General features: G+C 41.5%; 1 protein-coding gene across 1 annotated transcript in view; it reads right to left on the reverse strand.

Moving 5' to 3' along the window:
• Positions 1-1,500: 1,500 nt before the first annotated feature.
• Positions 1,501-26,577, reverse strand: part of MAP3K8 (mitogen-activated protein kinase kinase kinase 8) — a 49,409-nt gene continuing 24,332 nt past the window's right edge. Inside the window, exons 3-8 of the mRNA XM_088455531.1 lie at positions 17,420-17,587; positions 15,004-15,265; positions 12,882-12,988; positions 9,850-10,002; positions 9,170-9,413; positions 1,501-2,727 (exon numbers count right to left, since the gene is read on the reverse strand). Coding sequence (XP_088311657.1) covers positions 2,594-2,727; positions 9,170-9,413; positions 9,850-10,002; positions 12,882-12,988; positions 15,004-15,265; positions 17,420-17,587 — 1,068 coding nt within the window. The 3' untranslated portion in view covers positions 1,501-2,593. The remainder of the gene's footprint in view (positions 2,728-9,169; positions 9,414-9,849; positions 10,003-12,881; positions 12,989-15,003; positions 15,266-17,419; positions 17,588-26,577) is intronic.

Here is a 26,577-nt window from a genome sequence, read left to right on the forward strand (position 1 = left end):
AATGCGAGTTTGTTTTTTGGGAAACCCAGTGCCTTAAGCTACCCGCCGCTAGGGGGGATTGGAGCTCTTTTCACCTTTTGCCCTCAATGAGGTTTTGGTGTTGTTCACCTCCATCTGGGTCACTCAAACAACTCAGTTTTCCCTCCCTGGTTGGTGGTGAAAATGCTATGGTGTATGAGCAATACTGTTCCTTTAAAAACTTTTTCCTTACAGGTCGTGGTAGGGTACTTGATAGGGTGTGGATTGTGGGTCATTCATATGTGTATTGGGCTGGCAGACCCCCTGTAATGTCCGCTGGATTGGGGTGCGCGGTGTCAGATGGAATGGCTTTTTGACTCTTCTCTGGGATTCAGAGAAAAAATGGGGTGCCCCAGACTGCTTGGTCATCCATCTGGGAGGCAATGATTTGGGCACGTGTAGAGTTCATCATTGCTATAAGAGAGACTTGCAAATAATTGCTCAGCATTGGTCACAGGTTCAGTTGGTTTGGTCTGAAGTCATTCCTCATAGATTTTGGAGAGGAGAGCAAGGAGCTTCAGCTTGTGAGAGAGTGAGGAGACAACTGAATGCTGCGGTGTCTTGTTCCGTGGAGAGTCTCGGGGCGTGCTATCAAACACCCCCGTCTCCGCTATGAAGAGGTTGACTTCTATAGATCAAATGGAGTGCATTTGGTTGGGAAAGGTTTGATCTGGTTTGTACCAGTTCTTTTGTCTGGTATTGGAAGCATTTAGCGGTCCTAGTTAGCTGGTGGCGGTACGTCGTCAGTGGACCCCGTATTTGGCGGAAAGCAGTGCTCCTCGGCGGCTCAATTTAGTGCAGCTGAACTTGGCTAGCATCCCCCCTTTGAGGAGGTGAGTCGGTCGCTGCCTTAGGGGAGGACCAGGTCTCCATCTTATGGAGGGATCAGCACTTTGCTAGATTAAGGGGAGATGGTACTACTCGAGATAGCTCGCACTTGGGGGTGGAATTTCCACCCCCATCTTAGTAATACATTCCGCTTATGGGCTGTAGCCGAGTTAGCACTGCTTTTTCGCCACCATGCTCGATGCTATTACAGATCAATTACAATCCAATTAAATAAATTTGGCTGCGACCTCTTTATTGCAAATCTATTCAGTTGTCAGTGTCGTTATTTTAGATGTTAAGTTTAAGTTAAGTATGGTGAAAATAATAAAACTATGGGTGACTTAATATTTTGGCGAAGACAAGACAAATGTATACATTTGCTACATTCTGTTCCTTTTTCACAAACGGACTAAATGTAATTTAGTGAAGATAGAATATTTTTTAATAAATAAAAGGCACAAATGTGATGTTTAGAATCCTAGCAGTGTCTTATAATAGTCCCGTAAACTTCACATCATTACATAGAAGCTTCAGTTCTTACAGCAGCAGTCACAGGAAGGGTGTCAGACCCTGGGGAGTGCCTAACAGAATTCAGACCAGTGTTTCTATTTACATGATCCCCATAAAAAAAATTATTCTCATACAATTCTGGTTTCAATTAGTATTTATTATTTTTCAGAATCTGATACATAGATTAGCTTTACAGATTTCCTGTACACTCTAGAACGAATGCTTAATGGCAACAAGCCTTTAATACAAACAATAAATGTCCTTATTTAAACATACATAGTATGACTTCTTCTATCCATACTGTATAGAAAGCACTAAACAGCTTCATTACAGAAATCTTCAAAAATAAACATCTAACAAGCAATATTAACCCTGTATGTGCCAGAGGGGCGATCAACACAGCTCACGGTACCAAAGGGTGATTCAGGGTCTCTCCCACTCATCCATCAGGATGTACTAAATGTCATGTAAAAACATTACAGTTCACATATAACAATGAACTTAACTTCCATAGGAACCTTAGGAATATTTCTTTAAAAATGTGTTTTTCTTTTAGAATATTGTGGTTTTACACATACATAAAGAATCGAATGCAAAAAGCAATGCTAATGATAATTTGTGCAACTGTCCAATAATAAGTATGGGGTAGACTAGCGGTCACCTACTATATCAGTTTTAAGTGGCATTCTGCTGCAAGCTAGGGCCAATATGTAAGTTCCAGACTTAAATTTAGGCCTCGTTATTTTAATAAGAGCAATTTGTTTATTTATTCATTTACAGATAGCAAACAATGCCAAATAGCCTAAAGAGAGCGATTTACCTACAAGATCGGACAGAGTATTGGTCTTACCAGCAGCCACCCTCTCTTTTTATCCTACTACCGCACTCACTATTTCCAACTCCTAATAGTTGTATTATATATTTTCCATCAATATAAATATACCTACAGGGTAGACTAATGACTATTTATTTATTTCCATTTTTCTGTTTCATCTAACCCTTTAAATAACCTTATATGTAAAAGAAAATGGTTACAAGTCAGTGGGTGCATTTTAAGTATGCTGTTTTTCTTTTGCATCGTTTATTACATAAGCTCCAAATGTGACATATTTGGTCATCATCCTTTCATAGATATTCGTGCCCCAGCTCCCAATTTCACATGTGGACATTCATTGAAAGTAGCTTTTTCCACATCACAGATAAGTCCATTTTTCTGCCTCTTCTGGTGAGTGTGCCTTTATGGACACTCATACTCCACAGTCGGAGGTCCACGCATAAGGTTAAAGTAGCCAGCAAGTGCGCCCAGGTCAACAGAAAGTGACCGCTGTCTCCTCAGTACTTCAGACTCATCACTTGTGTATAATGAAGAATCTGGAGAGGAAAAGAGAAGTGTCAAAGTGTGTCCAACTAAGTGCCATATTACCATGTAACGCAATCATACATCTTCATATTACCTTGTAACACAAACATACATCTTCATATGGGTTGGGTAAGGGATGCTGGTGCTCGGATTTCCGGCGGTTAAAATCCCAACGCCGGCATCCCGACAGGGTTAGGATACCGACATCCTAACCCTCCCCCACTCTCTATGCCTCCTTCCCAGATGCCTAAACCTAACCTCCTCCCCTAGTGCCTAAATCAACCCTAACCCTCCCCCCTTAGTACCTAACCCTTCCCCCTAACCCCGCTACTACCTTCGGGATGCCATCGGTCAGGATACCGGTGCCGGGATTCTGACAGGTGTTGGGATTCCGGCACCGGTATTCCAAGCGCCGGCATCCCGCATGCCGGAATACTGACCGCATCCCCTTCATATTACCATGTAACGCAATCATACATCTTCATATTACCATGTAATGCAATAATACATCTTCATATTACCATTAGGGATGTGCAGGCTCGGATAGGTTCGAGTTTGCACGTTGAGTTCGGATTTTTCCCTCCAAAAAAACGGAACTCAGAAAGAGGCAAAACGTCATCTTGCATGGACGAACATCATCATTCCTGGTCAAAAGTCCAGGAATGATGATGTTCGTCCATGCAAGATGACGTTTTGCCTCTTTCTGAGTTCCGTTTTTTTGGAGGGAAAAATCTGAACTCAACGTGCAAACTCGAACCTATCCGAGCCTGCACATCCCTAATTACCATGTAACGCAATCATACATCTTCATATTACCATGTATCGCAATCATACACCTTCATATTACCATGTAACACAATCATACACCTTCATATTACCATGTGACGTAATCATACATCTTCATATTACCATGTAACACAATCATACACCTTCATATTACCATGTAACGCAATCATACATCTTCATATTACCATGTATCGCAATCATACATCTTCATATTACCAGGTAATGCAATCATACATCTTCATATTACCATGTAACGCAAACATACACCTTCATATTACCATGTAACGCAATCATACATCTTCATATTACCATGTAACGCAATCATACATCTTCATATTACCATGTAACGCAATCATACATCTTCATATTACCATGTAATGCAATCATATACCTTCATATTACCGGGATGGGTATGGGATGCCGGCAGTCAGAATCCTGACGTCAGCATCCCAACAGGGTTAAGATCCTAACCCTCCCCTTCTCCCTACCATAACCCTCCCCGGTGTCTGAACGTAACCTCCCCTTCTAGTGCCTAAACCTAACCTCCCTGCAACCAAAACCTAATCCTCCCCCCTTAGTGCCTAACCCGCCCCCTAGTGTCTAAACCTAGCGCTAACCCTCCCCCTAACCCCTTACCTTCAGGATTCCGGCGGACAGGATGCAGGCGCCAGGATTCTGACAGGTGTATGGATGCCGGTGCCGGCATTCTGACCACATCCCCATATTACCATGTAGCGCAATCACACATTTCTAAATCACATTCCTATGCATGCTCTAATAAAACATTACATGGCTTTTTCTTTATGGAGAACAGGCACCATAAACACAAAAGGTCTTTTCTTCTTCAATTAAATGAATACAGCTGAAATGTCTCGATATATTAATGGACGACTGTAAATGTAACATTAAACATCAAAATACTGAAAGATAGAGAAAAAAAGCTTTGCAAAAATTGCTATGCTCATTAACTCACATTTTATGTAATAAGTAGAATAGTGAAATGATTTTAACGATATATAGAAAAAGCTGCAATATGAAATATAAAAACAATCCTCACCTTCCACAGTAAGATAGGGAGGACTAGGAGGAGATAGAGGGGCGGGGTGTAGAGAGGGGAAGGGTGTTGTTAATGAGAGGCAGTGGGAGTTGAGGGGGTGGTAGGTAGGAAGTGGGTGGTAGAGAGAGGGGCAGGGGATAGGAGATGGGCAAGGGGCAGAGTATGTATGTGCACATGCATCAGCTGTGTATATGTGTATCTGTGTGTTGTATATTTAAGAGGCATTGGATGAGATTTACAATTAGTAATATATGCAAAAAGCATAACACGATGTAGAAGGTATCTGCAAAGTGCGTCTAGTTTCAAAGGCGCTACAGTACATATGCAAGGCTTCCCCCTAATTCTAATGCACTCTGTGAGGACTCTCCATTGGCATACTGTAGGTCCTTGCAGCCAGAAGACATGTAAATTGCTATGAAAATCTGATACAATTGCTCTTTATTTATCACAATGTTTCCCCAGAAAGGCATTGCTAAACTATTCCAGTGTCATTGAAGGTCATCAGAACAAGCAGCAGATATGATAGGAATAGATAGAGGAAGCTGGGTATGGAAGTCCCCTTTCTGAGCTGCACAAATTCCACTTGGAGTACAAGTTTCTCTAACACAGATTTACTAAAACTAGCAATACAAATCTACTTAGTAATATGAGCCATACAGTGCATCTGGAAAGTATTCACAGCGCTTCACTTTTTCCACATTTGGTTATGTTATGTTACAGCCTTATTCCAAAATGGAATAAATTCATTTTTGTCCTTAAAATTCTACACACAATACCCCATAATGACAACGTGTACAAAGTTTTAGATTTTTGCTAATTTAAAAAACAAAATTAAGAAATCACATGTACATAAATATTCACAGCCTTTGCTCAATACTTTATTGATGCACCTTTGGCAGCAGTTACAGCCTCAAGTATATTTGAATATGATGCCACAAGCTTGGCACACCTATCTTTGGGCAGTTTTGCCCATTCCTCCTTGCAGCACCTCTCAAGCTCCATCAGGTTGGATGGGAAGCATCGGTGCACAGCCATTTTCAGATCTCTCCAGAGATGTTCAATCGGATTCAAGTCTGGGCTCTGGCTGGGCCACTCAAGGACATTCACAGAGTTGTCCTGAAGCCACTCCTTTGATATCTTGGCTGTGTGCTTAGGGTCGTTGTCCTGCTGAAAGATGAACCATTGCCCCAGTCAAGGCCCCCGTACATCAGAGATTAATTGCAGCAATTGTGCAATTTGCAATCGATTGTGTATAAAAATCTTTCCCTTTTTCAATCGATTGTGGCATCTGCAATCAATTGAAAAAGGGAAAGATTTTTATACACAATCGATTGCAAATTGCACGATTGCTGCAATCAATCTGATGTATGGGGGCCTGCGCTCTGGAGCAGGTTTTCATCCAGGATGTCTCTGTACATTGCTGCATTCATCTTTCCCTGTATCCTGACTAGTCTCCCAGTTCCTGCCGCTGAAACACATCCCCACAGCATGATACTGCCATCACCATGCTTCACTGTAGGGATGGTATTGGCCTGGTGATGAGCGGTGCCTGGTTTCCTCCAAACAGGACACCTGGCATTGATCCCAAAGAGTTCAATATTTGTCTCATCAGACCAGAGAATTTTGTTTATCATGGTCTGAGAGTCCTTCAGGTGCATTTTGGCAAACTCCAGGCGGGCTGCCATGTGCTTTTTACTAAGGAGTGGCTTCCGTCTGGCCACTCTACCATACAGGCCTGATTGGTGGATTGCTGTAGAGATGGTTGTCCTTCCGGAAGGTTCTCCTCTCTCCACAGAGGAATGCTGTAGCTCTGACAGAGTGACCATCAGGTTCTTGGTCACCTCCCTGACTAGGGCCCTTCTCCCCCAATCGCTTAGTTTAGACGGCCAGCCAACTCTAGGAAGTGTCCTGGTGGTTCTGAACTTCTTCCATTTATGGATGATGGAGGCCACTGCGCTCATTAGGACCTTCAATGCAGCAAATATTTTTCTGTACCTTTCCCCAGATTTGTGCCTCGAGACAATCCTGTCTCGGAGGCCTACAGACAATTCCTTGGACTTAATGCTTGGTTTGTGCGCTGACATGCACTGTCAAGTGTGGGACCTTATATAGACAGGTGTATGCCTTTCAAAATCATGTCCAAACAACTGAATTTACCACAGGTAAACTCCAATTAAGCTGTTGGAACATCTGAAGGATGATCAGTGGAAACAGGATGCACTTGAGGTAAATTTTGAGCTTCATGGCAAAGGCTGTGAATACTTATGTACATATGATTTCTTAGTTTTTTTTTTTATTAAATTTGCAAAAATCTCCAAAAAGCTTTTTAAACATTGTCATTATGGGGTATTGTGTGTAGAATTTTGAAGACAAAACATGAATTTATTCCATTTTTGGAATAAGGCTGTAACATAACAATATGTGGAAAAAGTGAAGCGCTGTCAATACTTTCCGGATGCACTTATGGATTGATTATATAGACCTACATATATTCATTAATGTGTTTTTCTACATATAAACAGGCCGAGAATGAGGTCCCCAGATTTCACAGCACAATGTCCCCTTTTAATCTAAGACAATCTACAATAAAAAAAAATTTGGCCTTCGCTATTTATGGGGATAATTCCTCTGAGGGGTTTAGGGTGGGGGGGGAAAGAGAGGGAGAGGGAGGGGGAGAGGGAGAAGAAGAGATTAAAAAAAAAACAGCTGCAGAGATGATGGTGTTTCCTTATATACACAACGTGAGAACTCTATCTCTGTCACACCACACGGACAGCAGTAATCTGCGCACCCTGGCGGTTATCTTGCGGTAACATGCGTGTCACATACAATACTGCTGTCGCTGAGAACAGCAGTGACAGAGGCCCCGATTCAAAGGTGAAAGCTATTTCTTTCAGATTTGCTGCCGTGATAATATGTAATTACTAGTCCCCTTCTGTAATTTCTAGCGTCAGAGATTGCAATCCCTGAGACACCCATTTCTTAATGTCCATGGGCAGTGGAAATCCACCGCTGTACTCACACACACAACCATCGGCGCACCATCGAGATGGCCTGACAAATACGACGCCCTATGGAAGACGCACTGTCTCCTTCTAAGCTTCTTCTAAAATATTTTCATGGCCTTCACTGACACACCGGTGACATTCCCATAACTTGCCCATGAGATGGCCTTTTTTCAATTGAAGCCATCGCACAGCCTCCTCCCAGGAACGCCCATGGCCGCCCGCTGCCAGCTCTATTTACAATTGACTAAGGAGTCTATGTACTAAACCTTGGAGAGAAATAAAGTGGATGGAGATAAAGAACCAACCAATCAGCTCCTAACTGTCACTTTACAGGATGCTTGATAGTTAGGAGCTGATTGGTTGGTTCTTTATCTCCATCCACTTTATCTCTCTCCAAGGCTTAGTAAATAGACATGTGTCTGCAAAAGCGGTCTCTGCATACAATCAGTTGTAACAATAAGACCGGAGGGGTTTCTCAGACTTTTTGCAAATGCACAACAGCAAACATTGACACTGCATCCACCTCTGAATCACTGAACGGTTTCTAAGGTTGAATTACAAGTGGACAATGATTCAATAAACAGCTTCTGCTGGACAGGTATGAGCCCAAATGCTGCCTCTGTACACGTGGGCACCATAACTAGTGTTTCTATCTTCTTCACACACTAATCCTCTCACACCGCAGGTACTACATGTTCCTATAGGACAGAGGGACATGGTGCTTTGTGCACTGGTGTATAATGACTCTGAGAACAATGGGCTTACACGCTTACAGACAGTGCACACAAATGGGCTGATTCAGAGCCGCACGCAATCTGCACACAATGCTGACGGTCACATAGTTTAGTGATTATTTGGAACTGCGAATGTGCAAATATGTCTGCTAACCCCTAGTGTGTGCGCTGTTGTGATTGGATCAGGCGGTATCAGAAAGGTGTCGGAAAGGTGATGGGAGTTCCTGTGCGGTGACTGGGTGGTGGCTAATAGTGCAGGCAGATATAGTCTGTCCAGTGGGCGTGTTATGGGACAGTCATAGGCGTTAGTGCAAGTGGCTGCATTCACAGATGTACAGCTGCAAGCATATGAGGCCACACTCAGACGGAGATTTAGCATCTGCATTACTGCGTGTGCAGGCGCTAAAAGTGGGCGTCTCAGTCCTTGCACATTTGCCGGCACAGAAGGGAAGGAGTTTGTAGGCTATTTGCATAAAGTCGCAGACGGGCAACCATCAATAGACGCTGCTGCGTGCGACTCAGATTCAGGCCTACACATAAGTGCTCTATGAATAACACCTGCAGCACTCTGACACTCACACTCAGTGCACTCAGACAGGACAGTATCGCTTGTTAATCTGTTCTATGCAGCCAAACAAAATGTGTCAGCTAAGGGATCCTAAGGTCACAATATACTGCTAGGTAATGTAACGTGTACTGTCACTATACACAGGTAACACACCTATTTCTCCTGCCACTAGGTCTGCAACCAGGCAAACATAATGCCAGGGTGGACTTTTAGCGTTGTGTCTTATGACCCTACTATAAAATGTGATGCAGGCTACTGCTAATTAATAAATGATATTAAAATAAAAGCAAATATTTGTACCGTTGACGTTTTCAGGCAGCTCAAGCTCCTTCTTAAGTAGCCTCTTCCGCTCGAGCAAAGCGGTGTCCAGGCTCTGGCAGCGAGGCTGGTCCTCAGGGGGGGGGTTCAGCGCCTGGTGTTTCAGCAGCTCTGCAGCCGTCGGTCGCTGATTTGGGTTCTTGTCTAATAATGCAACCAGAAAGTCTCTCATGACAGGACTGCAGTCTTCTGCAATGTCTTCTAACGGGGGAGCTTGTTTATGGATCTGAGGAACAAAGGTAAAGTTAATGCAAGTGGTTTCGTTTGTTTGACTAATGTACAACTTTTAAATCCTTTCTCTAAGTAGCCGATTTTTAGAACATTTTATTAAATCTCCATGAATTTTTTAATCTTCGCCACCCAACAGATAAAACAATTATTGTGTTGCCCTTTCTGCCTTCTAGAGGAAAACTTGATTTGATCAATTCAATTTAAAAGGAGCTATAACACATTCTTCTCTTCCCTACTCACCTGAGTATGCCATGGCAGCCAGCACTAGGGATAGCCATGATCAGGTTAACAGTCAATAGCTGGTGGTCTTCATCCGTCAGGGGGAACCATTGACGATTAAACCCATTGTTTGGCATCAGATTGTGCATAGAAAATTTGTTTTTCTTACTTAAGTAACTAAATTGGGTGGAAAAGTTTGCAAAATAACTTACAATATAGAGGTAAGAGGGATATGCTGATCGCGGGTATCGTTTCACCCAGGGGGGATTCCCTGTCTGCATGTGGATGATGGTGGCCCCCATACTGTATATATCAGCTTTGGTAGAGTGTCCTCTGCACAGAACGATTTCTGGACTCATGTAGATCTGCGATCATAAATATTAGACACATTGTTTACTATTTAACAAAATGAAAAGTGACACAAAAGAGCTTATATGACATCAGCCATGCTTTGTGGGTTTCACTTCTGACATTATGATTTTAAATACATCTCAGAGGATTAGGGTTTACGACCCAAGAAGTCAGACAATTCAGCATACCTCACTCCCTATTTCTCTCTGACTTGTGCTGTTAGCCCTGTGATTTTATGGTTTAGAATAAATGGAAGTGATAAGATCCTCAAGGTCTTCTTATTTACAGATGGAGCAAGTTTCCTTTGACTAATGGTAAAATGCAGCCCATTCTAGTATACTACACTCAGTACAGCGCCTTTCCTCCACAATACCACTCTGATATCTAAAGTAAACTTCTTCCGCTTGCATAAGTCACCAAGGAAATCTATATTAGAATCACATGCTGCATCTAAATTACGATTTTGATCGGACATTTAGAAAAAAAAAACATACTGTAAAGCATCTGTGGGTCGACTCATTAAGATAATACTCGGTTACGTTTGTTGAATGCCGGTGGGAGTTCCAACAAAGCCAACATTGGTTACTTTGTTCTAACTACAGAAGTAGTAAGTGGGAAGGGAAGGAGTCAGCACAGCAAGAGTAACTCTTTTTAGTGCAGGAGGACAAGACTAATTTGGAGAACCTATGCTTCCTATTATCTTTGTCAACTATATACTGTACTGTTACTCCATATGATGGTTAGTCACATGGTATCCTGCCCTGTGATGTCGTATACATGCTTAGAAGTATCAGCTGAAAATGTTGCATTGGGCCATAAGCTCTTGGGGTAAATGTAACAGCCTGAGAGTTGTAGGCAGCCGTGAGATTTCGGTGATGTAGGTACTTGTCTTCGGCAATATATTAAATGGCAAAAGCACTCTGGTTTTACATTTTAAAAAACATTTTCACTCTAAGGGGGGTATTCAATATGGGAGCAAAAAGTCTGTGCTGGACATTTTGCTCCACATCGCAGGTTTTCCGGGGATAAAGTATTGGGCGCGTGCCCGTTTTATCCCCGTATTCAATTAGAAATCATCGAAAACGGGAGCCGGCTGGAAGGTACGTATCGCCAAAAAAAAATGACATTTTCGGGTAATTTTCCAGGGACCCCCCTAAAGATGTCTAGACATGGGGGATCACTATGGGTACCCCCAATTTTACCTGCTGAAAGAAGTCAGGTTTTCTAATAGCCGCGGCAGGTGCATATTTGCGGCAAAGAAGAAGGGGTGAAGAATAGCACTTAGATGGGTTTTTTTTGTAAAAATACCTATTCCTATCAATTTTGGGGTACATGAAATTGGGGGTAAGCATTTTTTTTAAGTCCATAAAATTATTTTTTAGAATTCTGCAAAAATGCACCTGCCGCTATTTCCTCAATGAAGAAAACACCTGCCGCATACTTGGGAACCCCTCTGAATTTAATTTGTCTATTTTAGAAGTGTGTTCCTTATGTTATTTTTTTTTTTTAAATCCCCAAAATTAAAGTACATTTTTTGGACTGTCCCGATTCTTTTTAAAACTTTTTTTGACTTTTTATTCTTAAATGACATTCCCAGGGGTGCAGGCTATTTTTTTTATGTGTGCACTCCTAAACTCCAATTCTGCACTTTTTTTTCGCCATGTAAAACATGATGAAAACTTATCCCCGTTTTTTTTCAAAGACTTTTTGCACCGGCAAAAAAAGTCTTTGAAATTGAATACGGGGAATATTGAAATAGACGAAAATGACGTAATCTGTGATAAATTATCGCCGATTCTGACATTACGCTCCAAATTGAATATGGTCCTAAATCTAGTGGCTCAATTGCTGAAATCTCACGGCTGCCTGCAACTCGCAGACAAGGACAGCATGAAGGTGTATCTCCTAAATCTTAGGGTATTAGAGATGAACATTTATAATACACCCAAGGGCACAGAAAATTGTGGGCCAGCGGGTACTACAATTTTAGGGGCCCGTGTCAGCGATCGCCTCCACTGCTCTGCCCACTACCTGTATAGCAGCGAAGCAGTGGCACATCAGACAGTGAGAGAGTGGAAACTGCTGTTGCCCAATGTGCCGCTGCAGCTGCACTGCTATACAGACACAGCCAGCGGTAGTGGGTAGAGAAGTGTTACAGGTGGGGGTGGTTGCATTGATTGCTCCCCCTTCTCCCGGAGCAGCCTCCATGCGCTTAGCTCGCTGTGCCATGCAGAGTAGTTTCTAAAGTGTTTTTGTAGGGGACGTGTCCATGCCTCCCGGATTTAGCCAGGTCCCCATACCCGTGCCCATCAGAGCTCTAGACGGCCCTGAATACACCTCATTCATTTTACTACTAAAACAGGAACCAAAGAAGTTTATTTTATAAAATGGTGCAAAGTGTACAAATGTGCTACAACCCAGATTACCGATTAGCAGTTTATCCTTTTCTAAACAGCTCTAATAAAAAAAAAAACAAGAGGAATTTGATTGGCTGCCATGAGTACAGCACAATTGTACACATTATATATTATTACAGAAGTCTATACCTTACTGTTTGAAAAATAACATTGGCATAGGGTCACAAATATTAAAGCAAGGTCTGCTCTATTTATTCTTGCAAATACAATGACACTGAGCATATACAGAGTAACTCAGCCTGAACTGAAATGTGCATGAACGGCTCTTTATGCCGTATACGGCACTTTAGGGAACATTTAAAAACTCAGAAAAGGGGAAGAAGAAGGAAATAAAGATCATAACACAGGGGCACAGCCAGAAGTATCTGATGTTCCCTCCATATTTACATAAAATGTTTTTTAGCCCTTTAGGATTATACTTCTGCCACTGCCAATATACCCAAGTAGTCTGTGTGTTGTAATTCACTGGTCATTACCTCAGTACCCCTCAAGTCTTTTGGATAATACAGATCACCAGTCATCTGAATGCTGAGTCCGAAATCCACCAGCACGGCTTTTGTAGACATGAATACTATGTTGCTGGCTGCAATGATAGATAAATCTAGCTTGATATGGAAGTTACATTTTATTGCACCTTGTTTTGCATTAACATACCAATAATATGATTTGAGGAACAAGGAAACAGAACAAACCTGCTAATCAACACTCACACGTGTCATTGTTTTAGGTGCACTTGTGTTTTAACTCTGCACTGTCCATTTCAGTTTCTGATTCCCAGCATTGCACAAGAAATATTTAATAAATTAATTTAATGAAGGGATAATCAGGAAGAAGAACACGTGCCAGACAGAATGGTAAAAGAATGCAATTTGTAAAAGTTGTAGGAGGGCATGCACAACCAAGGAAGTGAGGTTGTCCCACTGTGGACAACACCTTTTGTATACTATTAAAATGGCACTTATCAGCAAAGGAAATAATACAGAATAGTGCCTTTTCCATGGTGCTCTACCACTGAGTTGTCGGGGGATTTTCATGCATGAGTAACCTGTAGCTTTAATATGGAAAAAACGTATAAGCTGGTTCCTTCAAGTCAAATCTGAGGTCTGTTCACATGATATTCTAAGTTAATTTACCTCACCCAGCTGTATGTACACAATACTATATCAAACAAAGAAAAACCAACTTACTCAGCATTAGAGTGTGTCAGTCTGCTAATTACAGAGGAGGCAGACATTTTGTAAGCTGAGGAAATATATTTAGGATTCGGGAATGTAGGCTATCAATACACTAGGAAATAGTGACAACACTGTGACATAATACATCATAGTGAATGAATAGGACTACCATTGGATCAGCAAACAAAATGGCTTCCTCCTCTGTAAGTAGGCAACAGGTACGATTTTATGTTCACCTTAAACTATGGTATAAAATGCAACCGACAATGAATTGTTGCCAAGTTGTTGTTGCCTTGATACTATAACTGATAATACATTCTGAATTTAACAGATAGTTTGAAACCTATAGTTTAGATTTTTCTGTGCCAAGTTATTTAGTATATTTGATAATTTCCAATCTCCATCTTACAACAAGTCAGGGATGGTATGTAAGCCTATTTAATAGCCACCAGACCAGTTCTACTATAACAAAGAAGAGCTTTATTATAAATGTAAAAAAAATTGAACATTAATGGGCCTACTCAATTGGCCACAAGATTTTTGCCACAAAACTTAACACGGCTATCACGACCAATTTTTGACCAACGCAAATATTGGATAACATATAGATGTCTATAACTGTCCCAAAGAAAAATAATTTTGCACTTTTAAAATGTTTCAAATGGTTGATTTGTGCATTTTTAATAGCATTAAAAAAAAAAATTATAGAAATTAAAAAAAAAAGTTAAAATAAATGCTGTAATTAAATTTGGGGTGCATACAAAAGGCAACAAGTTGATTTTTCAGTCATTTGAAACCACTTTCAAAAAAATCTTTAAAAAACACCTTAAACTCCCACCTGTAAGGTTAAAAACACCTGTCCCAACAACATATCACCCCCATATACCTGTCCCACATCGTTTACCCCATTATTCTGCAATTTGCAGAATAATACCCCAATAATGACATGTAATTATTGGCCCAATAAAGTTAATTGAAAACTTCTAATTGACTAATTGATCATTGGGGTGGTGGGGGGGTGGCATGGGTTCTGAAACAAGTCCGGACATAACGATTTTTCCCTACTTTGCACCTGTTCTGGGGCTGCGAGAAAAAAAGCAACGGCAAATCCTATAGAAATTGCTGCTGCTGAAATTCTTGCAGCCAATTGAATAGCAAAAACCCCGTGGCCGGACAAATTTCTCCAGGAAAAATATACTCTACGCGGCCAATAGAATATGCCCCTAAGGGGCAGATTAAATTAGGCGTAAAGCATTACTTGGAGCCTAATGCATTACTACATGGCTTATACAGGCAGGCAGACCTAGCAAGATTATCCTACCATAGTAACCCATTATGTGGTCAGCCACACATGTCGGAACCTTGCGCTTAGTTGAAAATGCCCCTATGTGGCTCATAAAAATACGAGCACTTGTTAACTTACGTTTTATGTCATGATGGATTACATTTTTTGAGTGAAGAAAATCGAGACCCTTGAGAATGTGTTTGGTCACCCAAATAATTTCAAACTCCCGTAGAGGACCACAGCTCTCCAGCTTTTCTAAGACAGATCCTCCTTCTCCAGCCTCCATATAAAGATGAACCATATTGTCACACAGCACAGCTCCATATAGTTCTGCAATATTTTCATGCTGAAACTGTACTTGAAACTCCACATCTGCTGGTTTGAACTGTTCCACCGGGATCTGTTGTAAAAAGAAAGACCAGCATAAATGTGATAAATCTGCATGTACAGTAGTACAACGTTGATATTTCTTCATTGTTCAGTTAATACACATGCCACTTTTTAGGTGTGTTTTGTGACCAGCGAGAAAAACATATTGCACTAAAATGATCTACATGTGCTCAACAAAGTAACTTATGCAAAAAATAAAAATGAAACAAAATTACCAGACATAGAAATCTCCTAATATCAAGAAATAGTATTTTGTTTTTCCATTTATTAATTTTAAATGTGAAAAAGTTACAAACTAACAATAAATGTAGGAATCACATTGTGACTGTGCCATTGTTCTCAATAACACTTGTGAAGTTAGTATTTGGAACAGTAATGTTGACAATGAAAAAGTTTATAATGTGTACCCAATGTTAATCATTCACAGACTAATCTATTTAATGTTGTATTCATGATTTGATCATTCAAAAGCCAACCTTAGCTTTAGCCATATGTTAATAGTAAGATAACTTTTTTTTATTGGACTGTGGTTTAAAAAAATATGAATTTTAGAGATGTTTATGAAGACTGTTGAATAAATCCTTAAGGTACACCAATGTATAAGATATTGCATTATTCCATAGCCAAATAACTTGTGTTGTTAGTGCAAAAGTGTATAAAATAAGATTTAAGTACATTATGGAATTAAATTAGAATTCCTGAATTCCACATCCTGTTCCCATCAATGTTATCACTGTGCTCTCGCCAACATTTACTTATTGTAGCGGTTAGCTTTGTAGTAACTTACATGATACACTGTTAAGTGTGAATTGAATTATTCTGAACACATCGGGCAGATTCAATTGGCGGTCAGGTTCAGTCGTAGAATATTAGGGTAGTAAAACATGACGTATATCTTCTTGCACCTCATAAGGGTGCAAGCAAATATAACTGATGTTTTACCAACTGTAATACATGGAAGTAGTTGTTGTATCTATAATGGGTGCAGGACGTGTGCCAGTGTTGCAGACTGACATCACTGGGAAAATGTTGTGGCGGCCATTTTCCCAGTGATTTGTGCAGTAGAGATGTCTCCAGGAACATAGCATCGGCACCATGTTCCCGGAGACCTATGCATGTGCAGTTGACTGTCAGAAAGCCAGGGACTACTGCGCTGCTGGAGAGAAGGGGGCCTGCACAAAAGCTGCACACGGGCCCACTTTCTCTTCTTTATTGGCAATACACACAGCTACACATTGTTTAAGGCTACAATGGGCACTTGTGCCCCTTATCTGCCCCTTATGTTGGAAGAAAACAGTTGACCAAGACACTGTCATTATAACAAATATGAGTCATACAGCGAATATAAGAAGTAAAGGCAGTTGGCAACACCATATAGGAGTAGGAATTCTGGGATAAAGCAGTGGGAAATTACTTTCCAGGTTTCTCACTCCCATCACTTTCAAAACAGTTTAGCAGGCACATTAAACAGATTACAGTAACTCACTGAGATGCCGTTTACATGACTATTTCTGCAAAACTACATTTGTGGAGTGCACTTAAACAAGGCTGGTCTAACTCTGCATTGCCAGTTCCATATCTGTTATTTATAAGCCCTATGCTCTTATCACCATGTTTTTATACTATGGAAAGAAGTCTATATTTAACAATGTCATTGAACAGTGAATATATTTATGTAAACTTCCTTGTGCTGAAATACAAAAAAAATCAATACATTTTTCTAATTGCATCAAGGAAACAAAATATAAGACAATCAGTTCACTGTCTCTGTGGACAGACTGATACTGTTTCAACGAAGATAACACAGAGTTATGTACTATGATCAAATAAAGATAAAATAAATGTAGTAACTAAAATGACATTATCTGAGACCATTGTTGTGACTTAAAGTAACAAGAACATACTTGTTATTTATGGTAACAAATAAAATTTTACGGTCACTGTTGTACAAATTCATAGTCTCGTTATTCTGGAACTTTCTCTAAAGCCACACCCCAGATGTGGTCACCACCTCAATATAATTTGGTCTCAGTTTGGTCCAAGTCACAAACAAAAATGTAACACAAATATGAAAAAAGATCAGGTGCTACTACTAGTGATCATTGTATTGTACAATTGCCAACAAAATGTCTATATGCCGTGTTATGATCTTGCGAGAACCTACCAGTTTACACGCCATTCTCTTTCTAGTTTCCATGTCTTGCGCTAGGTGGACCTTCCCAAAGGCACCCCGGGGGATGAATTCTGAGCCAATGCTTTTATAGGTCATCTTCCATGGAAATAACAGCACGTCAGTGCCTGTCTGATATCGCTCGTTTCTAATCGTGAGCATCTGGGGGAAAAATGCAAACGTTTAAATAAATAATAACAACGCTCTCCTGAGTTTATACCTCTGTTGGATTCTGTAAGGGAAGGAGGTATACCAAATTAAGTCATCATCTGAGCTACACTCTATCAGGATTTAACTAAATATAACAACCAACCAGTAAATGATTTCTTTACTGTACAATTACCCAGAGAAAAGTGCAAATCCAATATAAGGGGCGGGATGCATCAATCATCGCATTTTGGCTGTGATGCATCCCACCAATGATCGCATGCATGTTTAGTAACGTTGTATGTATGATCATTTAAGCAAAGGACAGCACTCCTGATAAGAGCTGTCCTTTGCAGTGTTGGGACTTCTGGGTTTATGACCCAGGGGTCCCTCTGTGCATGCGCGGATGTCGGCCAGCAAATGCCCGAGCTGCGGGGGACCCTGGAAGGGATCCTATTGGATTCTCGGAGAAGAAACATTAGGAAGGGGATCCACAAAACTGTTGCTATGGAGCCCGCAAAGTTCTGGCTAGGCCTCTGAGTAGTTCTAAAGAAGCAATGCCACCATTTAAACAGCTGATCTCAGTCATTGTGTCATGGTTTTAGTATTCTGTAGATCCGGCATGGGACCCTTAGGTATGACAGAAGTGCATAGGAAACGTGGAGGCTTGGTAATACTTTGGCTCATGAGTTTAAACAGGAGTGTAGACACACAAGTGACAATGTAGTAACTACGGACTTGTGATATGCATGGATACTGAACCTGAGTGAACAGAATAGGCCCACTGGGCGACCCCTCGACTAGTGACCTGTTGTGACCGGATGGCTTCCAGTCTGGACTCCCGATCACAAGTTGAGGGTTGCGATCCCCACTTGACCTTGGGGTATCAGGGATTCCCGCTCACCGTCAGTGACCACCTGTCACTGACTCTGCCCACTGCGCCATGGGCGTAACGATGCTGCCACCACCAAACTCTACCATCGGCTTTTGGAACCGCTTCTTAGTTACACTCAGGCTCCTACCACCGGCGCCTGGAACCGCTCTGCTGCGTATGCGTCGACTGGCTGCGGCCACACCTCCTGTTTGGTGTCGGCTGTTCCTGCCTGATCCCTCGCAATGGACCAGGCTCCTGCTGGCTAGCTGGCAGGGGGCTTGAGCTTCGGAGATGCTTGGTTCAACCCAGAACAGTAGGAGAACGGAATAGCGTTTGGCGTAATTCTGTTGGTCGCAGGGTACAGATATTGTCGAAGTAAAGGCAAAAGGTGTTTATTGCTCAAAGTCTTAAAAAAGACCTTCCTTCAAGTTGAAGGGGAATAATCAGCATACAAGAAATCTTATCCAACAGCAGTTCTTCTCCAAAAAGGATTTTCAATTTTTACCAGGCACAAAGCCTTCTTTTATGCTACTCCAATACACCTTACCACAGGGGGTAAGTCCGCCCTGGGTTCCTCTTAGCCAATCAGGCTATCTCACAAAACATAAATAAATAAGTCTTACATTTCACAGAAATTAAATCAATTTCCTTGATACCACCCAAAAACATTTGGTTTCCTAAGCACAAACTGAGTTAGCATATACGGTTTCAGAAAAGGTAAATATAATGCAAATTTCTATTGCATTCATCTTTTCACATGTCTATGACTAAACCAGTTTTGTCTTTCCTAAACACAAACAACTTGTTTTTACCAAACTGGCTGGGTATTGTACATAGAGACACACCAGAGACCTCTGCATTGCATTTCAATGAAAGTGCTAAACGAAGGTTTGGTCACTACATCAGGAAAATTACATATCACTAGGAGGTGAGAATGTCTCATAACCATTTGGCTTAAATGTTACAGCCTTCTAAAACAAAACAAGTTATACATTCCTTTTAAGTGCATAGGCTAAACATTTAAAAAGTACATTTCCACAACTGCGCACAGCATATTGAATGACATGTTCAAACACATTACTTATACATTCGCAATACGTGGCGCACTGCGCCTAAAGGTCCTTTTAAAAATGGTGCCGCGGCATGAGGGTTAATCTCTTCAGTGCCGTGGCAGCCATTTTAATCACATGTGGTCAGCCTCCGGCCACACTTGTGAAGGCCAGCAAGACCAGGGATAAACTCCAGGAACAAAGGTGACCTCCAGGACTCAGAACAAAATATTACTGGTAGATTGGAAGGCCAGGAATCGGAGTCTTATTTAGTCAAAGTATAGTTTCAGGGAGCTGAAAACCTGGTACTGCTCCGACGCAAGACCTGCAACTGGAATACAGTGAGGAACTCAGAAACTGAGAGTCAGGAGAAATAATACAACCCTAGCAGATATATCTGTAGATGATGGCTGTTCATATACACTGAATGACCATCATCTTCCAAGCAGCCGTGGGTCCTGCTGGCCGGGGGGCAGGTCCGCCCCCCTCCCCGCAGCTGCCGCTGCATATGATTGCCTCGTACACACTTGCCGATGGACAGATATCTCTGCAGATATATATCTGTCCGTTGGCTTGCAGCACACCCGACTCAATGTTAACGTCGTCGTTTACAGACACATCCTTGCTACACACTGGCCGACGGGCACCAGATACATTGGACGATCAATTGATCAGCCAATATATCGGCCACTGTGTACCCAGGTTAAGTTAGTATGTAACATATTCTCACTCATCCTACTGAGCCACTCATCACCCACTTGGTGATTCCATTGCCACACCGTGACCATTCTGTTACTTTATTAAATAATGGGCTCAGGTTACACAAATTGTCATACTTTTGCCAAATTTATGTAGATGTATCCCCTGGATGATTCCATCTTACAATAAAACTGTGAAAATCTAGAGTTAATTCTGGAAGTTGAATTTATCAATGTTGTGTACACATACATAGTAACATGTCTCATTAATGGTGATTCTGTTACTGACTTTGAAAAGAGGCCGATTTATCAAGGATAACTTGCAAAAGATAGCACTTCAGCTATTTTGATAGTATCATATATGGGGTTTATTGTGGGCTGTTGGGTTATGATGATTTTTCACATCAGTTGCGGCAGTAGTATAATGAATAGAGTTTATCATTGTCAAAAGGTGATTCCATTACAGATGGAATTGTCCATAAATAAATAAACAAACAAACAAACAAACAGTACATTGCATCCTTATACAAATTGGATTCAATCTGAAGTAAAAAGGTATGGGTTACATATTTTTAACACATGAACGGAACAATTCAGCATATATAATCTTCTGGCTATATTTTGGTTGTTATAGCATTGCCACACAAAACCAGAACAGTGAAGTATTGAATCCGGAATTTAGGAATTATGGGGCCTAATCATTATCCCTTATGGGCCCACTACACATGCGGAAATGTTGTCCATTCAATTTTAGGGGCCGCCTAATAATCAGCAAACTCCAAAAAACTAATAGTTCCCGGAGCCCCGCTGTTTGCCGTTTTGCGAAGAGGCATCCGATCGGATCCCTTTGTCACCTCCTGCGTGCCCTCCATCGGTGAGCATGCGTGAACTTCTTAAATTGCTCCGGTAATATGGTATCCAATGGAACAACTCGTAGCAAGTACCAAAGTATCCGGCCACTTAAGGGGCATATTGAGGACATATGCCCCTATGGTGTAGACATGTATATTGGTTCTTATGTGTCCCTGTAGTCCAAATGTACATTCAAAACTACTGTTGAATTTATAGTACATACAATACTCTGCAAAAGTTTTAGGCAGGTGTGGGAAAAAATGCTGCAAAGTAAGAATGTTTCAAAAATAGTAGTTTATTTGTATCATTGAACAAAATTCAAAAAGTGAATGAACAGAAGAGAAATCTAAACCAAATCAATATTTGATGAGAACATCCTTTGCCTTCAAAACAGCATCAATTCTTCTAGGTACACTTGCACAAAGTCAGGGATTTTGTAGAGTTATAGTCAGGAGCATGATTAATAAATCATACCAAACAGGTGTAAATGATCATCATTTTCATATGTAGGTTGAAACAAAGTCGTTAACTGAAACAGAAACAGCTGTGTAGGTGGCTTAAAATTGGGTGAGGAACAGACAAACTCTGCTACAAAGGTGAGGTTGTGAAAGAAAGTTTCATGTCATGTCCCAAACAAAGATTTCAAAGCAGACTGGGATTTCAAGATGTGCTGTTCAAGCTCTTTTGAAGCACAAAGAAATGGGCAACGTTGAGGACCATAGACGTAGTGGTCAGCCAAGGAAACTTATTGCATTAAATGAAAGACACATCATGCTTACTTCCCTTCGAAATCGAAAAATGTCCAGCAGTGTCAACAGCTTAGAACTGGCAAAAACCAATGGGACCAAGGTACATCCGTCTACTGTTTGGAGAAGTCTGGCCAGAAGTGGTCTTCATGGAAGAATTGCACCCAAAAAGCCATACCTTCGATGTGGAAACAAGGCCAAGCACCTCAACTATGCATGAAAACATAGGAACTGGGGTGCATAAAAATGGCAGCAGGTGCTCTGGACTGAGGAGTCAAAAATTTAAATATTTGGCTGTAACAGAAGAAAGTTTGTTTGCTGAAGGAGAACAGTACAATAATGAGTGTCTGTAGGCAACAGTGAAGCATGGTGGAGGTTCCTTGCAAGTTTGGGGCTGCATTTCGGCAAATGGAGTTGGGGATTTGGTCAGGATTAATGGTGTCCTCAATGCTGAGAAATACAGGCTGGCACTTATCCATCATGCCATACCATCAAAGAGGCATCTGATTGGCTCCAAATTTATTCTGCAGTGGGACAACAACCCTAACATACAGCCAATGTCATTAAGAACTATCTTCAGCGTATAGGAGAACAAGGAGTCCTGGAAGTGATAATATGGTCCCCACAAAGCCCTGATCTCAACATCATCGGGTCTGCCTGAAATTACATGAAGAGATAGAAGGATTTGAGCAAGCCTACAGTCATAGAAGATCTGTGGTTAGTTCTCCAAGATGTTTGGAATAACCTCCCTTCCAAAAACTGTGTGCAAGTGTACCTAGAAGAATTGATGCTTTTTTGAAGGCAAAAGGTGATCACGCTAAATAGTGATTTGATTTAGATTTCTATTCTGTTCATTCACTTTGCATTTTGTTAATTGATAAAAATAATCCATTAACACTTCTATTTTTGAAAGCATTCTTACATTGCAGCATTTTTCCACACCTGCCTAAACCTTTTGCACAGTACTGTATATTGGAAGATGTATCTGACATCTAAAGATGACAAGTGAAGACGTTGCCCATAACAACCAATCAGCTCCTAGCTATCATTTATCAAATAGATTCTATAAAATTATAGCTAAAAGCTGGGTTGCTATAGGGAACTTCTCCACCTGTCCTCTTTAGAAGATTTAATACGGGATAGGTACGGGATGCCGGCGATCGGGTTATAATACCGACACTTTGTCGGCCGGTATCCTAACCCTCCCCCTCCCTACCCAAACCCTCTTTCCACTGTGTCTAACCCTAACCTCCCCCCTATTGCCTAAACCTAACCTCTCCTTCCCCATACCCTAAAACCTAACCCTCCCCCCTTAGTGCCTAACCCTAACCCTCCTCCTAGTGCCTAACCCTAACCCTCCTCCTAGTGCCTAGCCCCTAATCCTAATGCTACACCTCCCCCTAACCCAGCTACTTACCTTCGGGATGATGACAGTCGGGATGCCGGTGCCGGGATTCTGACAGGTGTCAGGATTCTGGTGCCGGCATTCTGACCACCGGAATCCCATCCATCTGTAGTTTAACCGCATCCCTTTAATACATCTCCCCCAGACATCCAACATTCAGACAGCTGTTTCAAGCATATAAGCACATATTTCTGAAAAACAGAGGTGAAGAGGGCCCAAAACCGTATGCTGCATCTTATGTGTAATAAGCACTTGGATACATGCATTTATAAGAATATGTTGCAGTTGTCTACAGCAATAAACTTAGTACTGTCTAGTATGTCTATAGAAAGGAGAACAGGTACATTATATTCAAGATGATCACGTTACGTTTAACACCTAATATATATAAAACTTGTATAACTACCAATAGGAATGGAATGTGTAGTAATAAATCTTATTGTGTACTGTCCTAGTTTCTCCTTACTGTCACTGTTTCAGGCGTTGTAGTACTGTAATTCTATGGAAGGGTAGAGTGTCCTGTAACTTGCAAGGTGAACCTATGTGAATTTGAATAATCCCTGGTATGTAACAGATTTCTAAATAAAATATGACTCTGGCCATTCTTACTATAGAGAAGCCTCCAGAAACTGATTTACATAGATCGTCTGTAAAACCATATCAAAGCCTTCATTTTAGGTTCGATCACATAAATCCATAATTGTACCTCAATAGCTACTTCATTTCAGATGCAACTATCAGCAATTTTCTGCAACTTGTTTTGAGTCCATTTTCTACTTTTTATGGTTCTAGAGATACCGTCAATTGTGAGATAAAACCTCTCTCAGCTGGAGCAACATGTATGACCTAAGAAGCCCTACCTCCCCCAAATGTTAAATGTTGGCTGCAGAGACTGACTCATGCTCACTCCCCCGCCCATGTGAGTATAGGGAAAGGAGGAAGCTCTGCAGAGGTAAGAGTTTCTGTAGCTGATATGTGGCATTTGCACATAGCACTGGGTGGTACTGTAGTTCCTGTATCTCTTGTCTAGAGGGATCAGCGAGGAGGGAGGGTGTACGCTCTTTTTGGCCATACACAGGACCTCCCTAAGAGTTAGGAGCAAATCAAGCTAAATGGTGCAAATTCACAAGCCATGTTGCAATTTTATTTTTACACTGCGATTTAGGGTTGTGTTAGAATGTGCCCACCTGCCAACTCTAATTACTTCAATTCACTAGGGAATAGTGACAGCACAGGCACAAGTATACGTCATAGTACATGAATGGCCCTGCCATTGTATCAGGCCATTGTATCAGCTTCCTCCACTGTAAGTAGACAACAGGTACACTTTACAAAATGCTCACCTTAAACTCTGGTGGATTAGTGGATTAAATGCAGCAAGCAATATATTGTTGTAGCTATCAGATCAGTACAGATGTAGTACTCCCTTATACTAGAGCACTACGCTTTATAAAAAAAAAAAAATTAGAAAAATAAAAATTTATAGGGTAGATTAAATTAGCTGCAAAGTTCCATTCAAACCTCACACAAATGCTACATGGTTTATCCAAGCAAGATTTTCCCACCATAGTAACCCATTATGTGAGCAGACACATCATGTCTGAATCTTGCATTTAATTGAATCTGCTCTTATGTAGTGAATATAGATATGAGCACTTGTTAATTTACATTTTGCACTTCTCCCCCTGCAGCTTAACATGATTTTGCCAAGGTGCATTATTGCTAACTGGATTCAGACCTAACGCTAAATGAGAGCCATAGTGTACAATGCACTTATCTCAGACATGAAATGATGGGTCCTATTTAATAATGAATCTACGTATGAAACAGATTGCAGTCCTCGGCACAATGACACGGCAACTGTAATATAATGAATCCCATCTTATATAAACCAAATCCAATGTAGTCATTTTAAACTGTGAAGTATACAGGTACAATCACATTCTATTGTTTTATTACAGGCATATTGTATGACATGGCCATTTCACTGATTACCATTTGCCTTATTTCTAGCTAAGGGGGTGCACAGCATAAGTAAGATCCACTGCATTCATGATGGAAAATTAAAAATGCTGTGTGTGACGTTTACTGGTGAAACATTTCAGTCCATACCCCCTTCTACTACACAATGCTCCTTTTTCTCCATGTCTGCCACACAAATATACATCTGACAGGTATCACCCATTGTAGTATCAATATGACCAGCAAGTAACCAGCATCCATTGAACAATGACCACTCTTAATTGGGCAGGAATGCTGCCTCCCCATTATTTCCACTAGACAATTGCAAGTTGCATGAACTAGGAAATGATATACTGCACGATGTGAATTGTATAAATCAAACAAACAAGAAGTCAGATACCAGCCTGCAGCATCTATATAGCCCAATGTGCAGACATGAGCTAACCTCACATTTTACAGCTTTCCAAAACTGTTCTAGATTCTAAGACCACACAGTCCCAGTGCTGATATATACGCAGAAAAAAGTAATTGGAAGTCACTTAGGCAAAAACATTGGGGAACTAAGTGCCTGGAACAAGATGCATTCAGAAAAAATTGCAAACGCCATGTACCTGTATGAAAGTAAAATGCCAGTGGGTATGGTGCGACCTGCTGGCCCATACTGCTCCCCGCCGCCAGATCATATCACACCATGAAGTCTCGCAGATGGGTGATGGATTGGGAGCAGCCAGACGCCATGGTATCACGCATATGGGGACGGATTGGGAGCAGCCAGACGCCATGTTATCACAGATATGGGGACAGATTGGGTGCAGCCAGATGCCACGGTATCACGCATATGGGGACGGATTGGGAGCAGCCAGGCGCCATGGTATCACAAATATGGGGACGGATTGGGAGCAGCCAGATGCCATTATATCATGCAGATGGGGATGGATTGGGAGCAGCCAGACGCCATGGTATCACGCATATGGGGACGGATTGGGAGCAGCCAGGCGCCATGGTATCACAAATATGGGGACGGATTGGGAGCAGCCAGATGCCATTATATCATGCAGATGGGGATGGATTGGGAGCAGCCAGACGCCATTAGATCATGCAGATGGCGGTGGATTGGGAGCAGCCAGATGTCATTATATCATGCAGATGGGGATGGATTGGGAGCAGCCAGACGCCATGGTATCACACATATGGGGACGGATTGGGAGCAGCCAGACGCCATTATATCATGCAGATGGGGATGGATTGGGAGCAGCCAGACGCCATGGTATCACACATATGGGGACGGATTGGGAGCAGCCAGACGCCATTATATCATGCAGATGGTGATGGATTGGGAGCAGCCAGATGCCATGGTATCACACATATGGGGACGGATTGGGAGCAGCCAGATGCCATGGTATCACGCATATGGGGACG

This window comes from Taudactylus pleione, unplaced genomic scaffold (genome assembly GCF_031769625.1).
Source record: "Taudactylus pleione unplaced genomic scaffold, aTauple2 ptg000659l, whole genome shotgun sequence".
Classification (NCBI taxonomy): Eukaryota; Metazoa; Chordata; class Amphibia; order Anura; family Myobatrachidae; genus Taudactylus; species Taudactylus pleione.